General features: G+C 42.9%; 1 protein-coding gene and 1 long non-coding RNA gene across 2 annotated transcripts; both read right to left on the bottom strand.

Annotated features, from left to right (window-relative positions):
- Positions 1–68: 68 nt before the first annotated feature.
- Positions 69–4,632, bottom strand: LOC117866714 (phosphoribosylamine--glycine ligase). The gene is made up of 5 exons (XM_034750983.2): positions 4,395–4,632; positions 3,559–3,916; positions 3,072–3,445; positions 2,098–2,628; positions 69–800 (listed from the first exon to the last, which is right to left on the bottom strand). The coding sequence occupies exons 2-5, from the start codon at positions 3,803–3,805 to the stop codon at positions 384–386; spliced, it is 1,569 nt and encodes a 522-aa protein (XP_034606874.1). The 5' UTR covers positions 3,806–3,916; positions 4,395–4,632; the 3' UTR covers positions 69–383.
- Positions 4,633–6,026: 1,394 nt separating this feature from the next.
- LOC117866715 (uncharacterized) lies at positions 6,027–9,397 on the bottom strand. Its single transcript, XR_004642977.2, has 3 exons — positions 8,721–9,397; positions 7,994–8,632; positions 6,027–6,835 (listed from the first exon to the last, which is right to left on the bottom strand). It is a non-coding gene; the product is annotated as an uncharacterized lncRNA (long non-coding RNA).
- Positions 9,398–10,713: the final 1,316 nt, after the last annotated feature.

The raw sequence follows: 10,713 nt of genomic DNA, 5'->3' as shown, positions 1-10,713 counted from the left end.
TGTTAGCACTCTGTTTTGTACAAAGTATGGAAAACGGAAGCATCATAGGCAATTTAAAGGACAATAACTCAGAATAAACATGTTTAGAGATGTGACAATTATTGGGGAGATCCACTTGTACAAAAACTGTGTATGACAAAATTGGTCAGAATTCAGATAGTGCTGTTTTCGCTCAAGTGTTTGTCTAGACTCTGATCACAAGATCAGTTCAAACATCAACTGAATCCTGCTGCCATCAGCAATTGTTACAATTTGAACATGCTGCTGTTTCAACAGCAAATCCTTGTCTTCCCACAACCAAAAGCAGTAACAGTTACACCGTTTGCCTTTTTATTACTCATAACAGTACAAGCACACTGTAGTTGTGGTTATCAAGGAAAATCTCATGAGTAGTTAACCGCTTCCTTGTGCATCAGCGCCCTCCAACCAATGTCGCGCCTAACAAACCCTTCTGGCCAATCAACAGCGTCTACCGCATCATATGCTCTTGCCCTTGCTTCTTCGATGTCGTTGCCCTTGGCTGTGACACCAAGAACTCGGCCTCCGACGGCGACAAGATTCCCATCTCCATCTAGAGCTGTCCCAGCATGGAATATCTTGACTGCTGGAGAGACCTGCTCAGCCTTGTCAAGGTTTTTTATTACAGTCCCCTTCTTATAAGAGCCAGGGTATCCCTGGCTTGCCATCACAACCACCATTGCCATTTCAGGTGACCAGGTTACTGAAACATTGCCTAAATCTCCCCGGCAAGCGGATAACAGAACTTGTGCTAAATCAGATTCCAATCGCATCATCAGAACCTACAACGACAGAAAGAATATATTATAGTAGGGATAACGTTCAGCATATGATGACTGATATTTCACAGCACAGGTCAAATAAATACTATATACTAAATATTAAATCTGAAATTTGTACAGCATAATTTTGACACATACGAGACAAGCATAATGAAGATGCAGCAAAGGAAATTTTCCATAAAGATTAGCAAACATACTATATCACAATGTACTAGTGCATCAAGATTTTTGGCTACAGCAACAGTAATTTGAACTGATGATGGCTTGCAATTCAGATTCATATGTACTTCGGATAACAACACCGGATAAAAAAACAATTATACCTTTTGTACTTACAGTTTTTAAGGTTCAATTTTGATATGATAGTAATCCTTGTGATCCCGCATATTTACTGATACATATCATAGTTCCTAATATTTCATCCATCCCTGCCCCTGGTGTGGCTGCCGGGCATCAACATAGTCTCACAGCTTGGGTTCAGGCTATCTAAAGTATGCCCATGACGCTAATAAAAGATTTTTTTTTTTTGCAGCAGCAGCAGGTAGATTAAAAGATTGTAGATTCCACAGGGGTAAAAAAAATGTAAGCTTCCAAAATTACACGGATGAGAGGAACTTTATGGTGGTTGACATTGATCAAATAAATAACAAGGAAACTTATAATGATTCACAGATTAATCATAAATAGACAGTTACTGATCTAAAAAAAGAGGCATGCATTGCAATTTCACTGGGCTCTGCGTTGTTTTCACTATACATCATATAACTGATCACCAAGGCTAACTCCACTATGCTATCGTATCATGTAACACAGAAATGCACCATTCCCATGGCACTATAGGAACGGAATCTACTCAGCTTTTGTACTGGAAGAAAATAGAGTGAGCTATTAGAGGCAGACCTAGAGAGCCAATTTCAGGGCAAAAGTGCAGTGCAAGGACAGACTCTGTTGGAAGATACGCAAATCCATTGCGTTCTCTTGTCCAACAAAAATACCTTGATCATATTGTGATGTATATAAAGTAAGACCCAAATTGCAATGATCAGATTTAGAAATGTATATGAACTATGCATCGTTCATCCAGAACACTTTTAACTTCCTTGCTTTGCGGCTGCAAATGTTTAGTTCTGTACTTTTTTTACTGTGCTAGATCCTTGCTGGATGCACTCTGACACTCCCCTTTGCTTACATTGTACAAACCTTTTGTTTTGATCTTGTTGGACAATTAATATTGTGGAACTTCTTGCATTGTTAATATACAGAAATGAATACAAGATGTTGGATAGGGATTACTAACCTGGCATTCTGGGTCACCAAATCTTACATTGTACTCAATAAGCTTAGGAAGCCCAGATTTCTTCTCAATCATAAGCCCAGCATATAGTACACCAACAAACTTGCACCCTTCTGCTGCCATACCTTTAACGGTAGGGATAATTATGCTTTCCATGATAATGTGCTTGAGCTCATCAGTAACTATTGGTGCAGGGGAATATGCACCCATACCACCAGTATTTGGACCAACATCACCATCACCAACTCTCTTGTGATCCTGTGCCGATTCAAGAGGCAACGCATTTTCACCATCTACCAATGCAAAGAAAGAGGCTTCTTCACCCTCCAGAAACTCTTCAATAATAACCCGTGAACCAGCAGAACCAAATGAACCTTCAACCAACATAGAGTCTATGGCTTCGAATGCCTCATCCAAAGTCATTGCGACAACCACACCCTTTCCAGCAGCCAGTCCATCAGCTTTAACAACAATAGGAGCTCCTTCATGTTTGACATAATTTTTAGCTTCCACAGCATCCGTAAATGTCCGATACTACAAGGGAGAAGATATGTGCTAGTATTAGCATGGTCGGTATGAACTAACATATGGAATTCTCAACACCTACAAATGAATGGGCTGTGTTTTTCCCCTTTTTTTTGGTATACTGACTTTACATTCTCTCTTTTCTAGAGCAACACAAATTAGAAACTATTAAAATTACAAATAGTTCTTTAATGTAGTTTGGACAGGAAGCCAAATATACCCATGGATAATCACATTTGACTACTTATAGTGTCTGTGACAATAGATATGAATCTAGTAATATATGGACAGGGATCGCAACCTTGTCTCATCAAAGGAAATATCTCTATGATAATGCCTATTGTCTATACCTATATATCATCACCTATATGGCATCTTCTAAACAAAATCCTGTATTCATACCAAGACTAGCCTATAGAGTTAACAGTCAACACAAATGTAACAGGAAGTACCTTGGCTGTTGGGATATTGTACTTATCACACAACTTCTTCATGAAGTCCTTGGATCCTTCTAGCGCTGCAGCCTCTGAAGAAGGGCCAAAGGTTGGTATCCCAACTTTAACAAGGTCATTGGCAAGACCAGCGACAAGAGGGGCTTCAGGACCCACTACAACCATTCCCACTCCCCTTTTGCGACAGAACGAGATAACATCATCGCTACTGGAGATGTCCAAGTCTGAGATACAGGTTGCATCCCCGGACTGAGCAATACCCACATTACCAGGGGCGCATAGAACTGCATTGCAAGACGGGGAACGGTTCAAGGCATAGCAAAGGGCATGCTCCCTGCCTCCACCACCAATTACTAATACAGTTATCTTCTCATCTGAAAGAAGACAATGGACTGAAATGAAACTAGTTCACTCTTGAATTTTCTTTTACACCAACATTAGTATGTTTAGTCTAAGATAGCAAATTGGAAGTCCGAAAGTACTTTACCAGTAACGATGCCTGCATCGGTTGCTGAAGCTTTCAGGGTGGATCGCCACCTTGCTGAAGCCCGAACACTCAATTGACAATGTGATGTGACATGCCGCGTCGCAACCGAAGACCAATTCCTGCTCCACCCCTGAGCAACGGGGTAAGATACCGAAGACTTGAAACCGTTGCACGAATAATACACATCGGAGCCGTGCCTTGCAGCGAGTTTGAGAGGGCCCCTGATACTGTAAGCAGTGCTCGCCATGGCAGGGGCGGGATTGGTTTGCGGCGCGGGGCTTCAGCTCAAAACCCCAAAATTTCTGGAAAACAAGCTGTAACCGCACGTTGATTGGCAGCAAGAGGTCCTGTATGCCAACTGATGGGTTGGAAAGAATTAGAAGTGCACCACGCAGGACAAGAACCCACAACAAAATGAATAAAAAGAAATTGGACTTTAATAAACCCTGCAAGTACTTTAATAAACCCAGCACATGCAAGATCTGGGGCGACGGCATGCACATTCCAGGTTCATTGAACCCGGACTACCCCTGCCACCACCGCCCCCGGCCGCCGGCCGCGCCACCCACATGCCGCCCTCCGCCCCTCCATTCGCTAACTGAGGAAGCCGTTCGCCCCGCCATCGGCCCTTCCCGCCGGTTGTCGTCCGCCGGCCGACCGGTGGAGCTCACGCCTCCTCGCCACGCCACCGCCGCCGTGCCTACAGCAGCCTCAAGACGCTCCTCTAAGCCCGCCGGCCATGGAGCTCTCCCCCGAAAACCCCGAACCCGAAACCCCAACCCTAACCCAGCCACCACCATGCCTCAATCCGAGAGAGGAGGAGGAGGAGGACCCACCTCGTCGCCGGCCGTCTACCACTATCCACCAGAGCTGGACGAGCACGAATCGGAGAAGGAGGGGAAAAGAGCGCGGCTGAGCTCGGACGGAGAAGAAGGCCCTGCTGTGGCTGTGGCGAGAAGTCCGGTAGGGGATCCGTTGAGGAGGCGGCAGCGGCGGCGGCGGCGGCGCCGGCTGCTGCTGCGTAGAGTTTGTCGAAGGCAGCGCCCACTATCCAGTATCCCACACAATCGAATCGAACCAACAACAGAGTAAAGTGGATCGGACGGCCCAATGAGGGGAGCGGAAAGGCCCTTGGACGGCCCATCATGCCAGGAGGCAGCCCGACATCAGGTCAGCCATTAGTACTTTCTTTTCCTTTAACCCCTTGTCACTGAATCACTAATACCAAAATCGCCACCCCAATCACTAAATTATAAGATATTTGGTACTAAATATCTTATAATTTATCTATTTTTATATGAACTTTAAAATTGAAATACTACTTATGTTACTAAGTATATGAAGTTTAGAAAAACTAGTGGAGATGCACGTGCCACAGGCACATGTTAGAAAAAACTAATAATCAAAAGTTTTATATTATATAAGATGTAGTAAACAAAAAAAGTATTGTTATATTAAAGATGTAGGTAAACAATACATTAGATGCCTATGCACGTTTTTCTCCTAAAAACCTAGTTAAGTTTTTTTACATATTTATAGAAAATCTTGTAAACAATACTTTCATATATATATATATTGATCAACATTACTGCTAATGTAAATTCTACACTACATCAAATAAATGGTAGATATGAATTTTAAGAAATTTTTTCTATAGGTCTAAAGAATTCTTTGCGCCTTTATTTCACAATATGTATCCTTGCCCTCACAAAAAACCTGCAGAACCATAGTTGCTACAAGTGCTAAGTTGTTGACAGGGCAAACCATTGAGTAATGTAATTTCTTAAGAATTCCTGCAAGGAGTGACTGCCTGATTGGATATATCCTTTCAGTCCCAAACAATTCAACAAACAAGCTGTTGGCAAGAGGTTTGCTCCACATTGGCAATAAAAGCCTAATGACCCGTTCTCTATTCTAATTCTAATTAGAATTTGCTTCATATTGTCACTCCAAAAAAACAGACTTCAGATGGATACATAACCATCCCTGTGTTATTGTATCGTAAGATTATTAAAATAGTACTACCACTGTTGTGAGGATGCTATGCAGTACATGTAATGGAAGAATAATCCATTCATATCCTTCCTGCAAGTACTGTTCTAGCCAGTAACTGAGCAATTGTACTGTCACCTCATACATAAACCTGCAGAGTGCAGACAAACAAACCCACTAATTTCTTGTCTACTAATTTTATTGAAAAAATAACTTAATTCAGGGGCAGAGAAATACAAGAAAAACAATCCAAAAAATAGAAAATAGGAGAACAGAATATATTTATGAAGTTGTATCCAGCCTGAGCCTATAGGATATCTTGGACGTGAAAATTCTTTGTGAAATTAGAATTCATGGCCTACTAATTCTACTCAATAGCTGACTGCTCACAACCTGCAACACAATGCTCGATCTATTCTATTTAATATTTTAGTGACAGAGTTTACCTCTTTCTCCCCTTTCCTCCAGGCAGAAACGATACCTCTATTCTGTATCCTGCTATTGTCAGTTTTTTTTCATCCACTTTAGGAAGCTTAATTGGAAAAGGTCACCAAAAAAGAAAATACAAGGTTCACTTAATGGTTTTCAATGTGCTTGTACAATATTTTTTTTAAATGAAAGATAACTTCCATTAAACAACCACCAATCTAGAAATGTACAGTTACATGACCAGAGGACACTACGCATGCACCATGGGCTGCAAGGCAGTCTGCTACTTTGTTGTAGACTCTTAGGGACTGACATCTTACAGTATACAAATTCATTATGAATGAGATCTCTAATCTGCATGAATAAACTCCCATTACAACTATGGTTCATCTCGGGATTGAAGTGCTAAAGCAAGTGCTAGGGCATCAATTTCGAGCACCTACCATCCTTGTAATTCCCAGCCAGGCAATGTGCAACACAATACTGCCGGTGCTTACGAGGCATGCACATAATACTACCAACCCCTGCCACCATACTTACCCTATGCTATCTCTTGCCACAAAACTTGCACACCATTCCCCTCGTTGGCAGAGAAAGCTGCATCAATCAATATCGATCTTGTATGTTCCCTCAACCGGTGGACTTGAGTCTGTTCTCCCTCGATTAGCGTTCAGTTTTCCAAATTCTAGCAAGTGGTATGTTACTGAGGAACTTACATCTGCAACCTCCCACATTCTCTCCCCAGCATCCTCAGCATTTCAGTTGCTTTTGTTGCTCTAGGCCCCAAATATTCCTCAATTGTTCTTCACCTGAGCGACATGCCCCTCAATTGTTCTTCACCTGAGCGACATGCCACCTGGTCACGGGGTACATGTTAATATTCAGTTCAAGCCATGCCTCACACACCTAACATTGAAAAAAAACTGGCCACAATCTCCATCTAAGCGACTACACACCGAGCATATTGTAACAAGATTCACCTCTTTTCTTGTCAAATTTCATCTTACCAGGAGGCTATTATCAGCGACAAAAGGAATTTTGCTTGAATCAGTATATGACTACATCTTATTGAATGCAATATGCATTTCTTGCACAGGCAATGAATTTTGTAGAAAGGGCCAACAACCTTAGAAAGGGTTGCAATTAACTACAAAATAAAAATCAGCGTTTGTGTTCCATCTCCAGCAGTCTAGCTTCCATCCCGCAGTTTATCATGAAGCAATTACAAAGAAATCAGCCACGGTTGCAAGAAACCCATTGACAAGGAAGATGAGAGATGTAGATATAACGTGTCGTGGGATTTTCTATGAATCTATGAAAGAAAAGAGTAAACTACCGAAAAGCAGGAAATCCTTAATTTGGAAATGCTTCTTGACCAAGAAGAATTCGGTAGTCCTCTAGTTTATCATTACACATCCAAAAGTAGTGCCTACAACTGCAAGTATGTTTGTTTGCAGTATAAATTAATGAATCTGTGAGAAATACGTGTTGACCAATGATCAAATCTAATATTTAACACCCTCCCATTTTTACTTCCTGTTTGAACTTCGCAATTGTCTATACCGTTTAGTACTTACGGGTTTGCAATGACATTCAACATTCGCATGCTAGTATCTATTTATTAAGATCAAAAGTACAAATTGATGATCTGCCAGAAGAAGAAAAATATGCATTCCTAGATACAGCAACATTGACCCTAGCTTCAGACATATCACTATATAATACTGGATACAGCAATATTGGTCCTAGCATCAAACATGCATCAATTTAATCATAGATATAAATATGTTAAAAATACTATTAGTCATTTTCATCAAACAATAAGTTGATGCTATCCAATCAAAACATCAGCTAGGCATTTCATCAAACACAAAGAAAGACTGAAACCTTGGGTTCAATGCAACCAGGTATAGTCATTCAACAGAAATGTCAAGGCTTATAATGCTAGTAGTAACTGAGGGCAGCACATCACAGCAAGGTTAAGCGTTTTATCAGGAGGGGCAACTGCAATTACCTAGACAGCAGCCGCGATGCGTTGAGAGGGTGTGAAGTTCAAGCAGCAAGTAAAAATGCAGTTCTGATGCAATGCGGCATTCACTGATACTTGAGAGGATGTTTTTTCATATATATTTTTCGTGCATCAGAATTCCAGGACAAATGTATTTACTATTTAGACATCTCATTTGGCTCAACTTCCTTCCAACAAACAGGAGGAAACACCTGCAGAAATTATAGGACAATTTAGAGGTGTGAGGTGTCATTAAAATCTGCAACAAACATGTGTACTAATCTATTTTTCATACATATACATGTGGGAAAACAAAAGAATCATTTATCAATCAGCCAACTGACAAATTTGAAATAATTAATTGTAGATATTAGTATCTTACCTTGCCTTCCAAGGAATGTCTTACCACAATGATCAGATGAGATGGGAACAACTTTTTGGAATTTCTTACGACAACGATGAGATACACCAACAAATAGAACGATCACATATTTGCATCAATACGGACATACAGGGACCGGGCCATAAATTTTGTTCAACGGTGACAACAAAGGGGGATGATGTACTCACTGTGTGCTTGATCAACACACAGGTATATGAGAGGGAAGATCAATGGCAGATCAAAGACTACATCGCAAGAGTGTCCTGCAAACCCCTCGACATCGAATTAGAGCTGATGGTGTCCGCTTGGTTATTTCATTAAGCAAATAGCGTGCATCAGTTAGAGGTGTACCTTATTGGAGATGGCGAGGTGATTCTATTGGTCGTGCCACCACGCTGAATGTCATGAAGGAACTTCTATTCGACGGTGGCTCAGTTTTTTCTTCACACATTTTGATAAATGGCAAGGATACTTGTTTTCTGCAGAAACATGGTCATGGTTATTTGGTTAGCTCATACCTCCCCGAGACAAACCATCGAGTGAATGGTGTGCATCCATTGGATGTGCCTAGTGGATGTGAGGTCGTTCTTGTGTAGGCGCTTGGCATCGATGGATCAGCGCGGGAACCTCGGGGAGATGGGATCATGGCAGCGTCAGCGCGGAGGAGCACGGCCACCCCCCTGGTACGCCATCTCCGCGTTCGCCTCCTCAAGGACTTGTGGGGCTGCTGCCTGCCGCAGTGCCTTGTCTGCCTCCTCATGATCCTGTAGCCTGCTGTCGCCGCCGATGAGGATGGGTTAGGGATCGGATGGTGCGGGATTGGGTCTAGAGAGGTGAGAAAGAAGATCATGCTGCACACGAGAGGCTGCTGGAGTTGGGAGAAGGCAACGAAATCAAAAGGTGGAAATAAATCACGGAGGGGAGCTCGGGAGTCGGGAGGAGTAATCTGCGGGAGGAGATCACGGAGGCGATGAAAGGAATTGAAGGAAAGGGAGAAAAGAACGGAGGCGTGATTGACGGAAGTCATGAAAGAGCTGGGCAGGTACGCGTGGGCGGGTAAGCCCGTAGTCGCGGTGTCAAAAACTATCGTCAATGGGCGGAATCATTTTCCTTCCATCAAAAAAAATTAGGTCTCCACCCCTTCTGTCAAACAATTTTATCTTCACTCAAAAAAAATAATTTTATCTGATTGGGTCTCTTTTGTGAGGAGCAGGGGTGTATAACTTTACGTGGAAATTGTTTTCAATTCTCTCGTTTTTTATAGTATTAGTAGAAATGCTCGTGTGTTGCTACGCATTTTTATATTCGCAGCTTATTATTCTTTTTTTTCATGTATGGTTGTTTTTTTTTTTGAAAATAGTATGGTTGCTTAGCGTCTCTACAAAACATTTAGAGCACCCAAGAGAGATGTATATTAAAATAAAAGATCTCATGATGTTTGAAGTTTAGATAACTTATATTGAATACAAAGCTATCTAAATAAAGTTATAATGTGAAAATATTATATCACCACAAACTCTCCTATGTAATACGCTAAGATACGGAATGACTAATGCAGTCCAAACCAGCCCACTACACCCTACCGGCCAACTCCCCGCAGTCACAAGGTCGTCATGTTTGTCCCGTCACCATGCTCGGGTTTGACGCGCCGGCCCACATCCTTAACTCTAACTCCATGGTTCCACCTGACGCTGCTGGCCGGTGCCGCTACTACGGCCTGCCCTTGCTCGCCGCTGACCGTCCACGGGATTCCGGCTCGCAGGATGGCGGGAGGGACACTACTACGCGTCTACACCAGGCGCGTGAGTCCGAACTGAAGTCACGCTGCATCCTGTCTGCGTCACCGGCCACTGGCGGCGGAGGAGCAGGGCAGCAACCAAGTGGCGGTGAGGCGACCATGGAGGAGCAGCAGCTTCGCGCTCTACTCCACGACCTCGATGCGCTCAAGCAGCGCCCCGACGACCCCACCTCCATCGATCGGGTAAGCCCCCTCCCACCTCTCCGCTTCCTGGATCTCGGCAACTTGCCTTGCCATCTTCCCTTCTCCCGTGGCTTCCAATTCTTAATCACTGTTACTCTGATTGCTAGATGCGAGATCTCAGCTGGCACATCTCGTGGAAGGGTGGCGACATATTAGATTGAGCGCTTCGCTGGGACCACGGGCCTCGAATCTCTGGTGAGTCCATGTCGCTAGTGGGACCACGGGCCTCGGGAAGCAGAGTAGAGTAGAGAGAGGAAGATGCGGATTCGATTTTTGGTCTGGGGGTTTTTGTTTGGCGAACAAGGACTGCGGGTTGATTACTGAAAACTTGAGGGGATTTTTTTGCAAAATGCCTGCGACAGT

Source organism: Setaria viridis, chromosome 8 (genome assembly GCF_005286985.2).
Source record: "Setaria viridis chromosome 8, Setaria_viridis_v4.0, whole genome shotgun sequence".
NCBI classification, from domain to species: Eukaryota; Viridiplantae; Streptophyta; class Magnoliopsida; order Poales; family Poaceae; genus Setaria; species Setaria viridis.
This window is presented reverse-complemented; position numbering and strand designations above follow the sequence as displayed.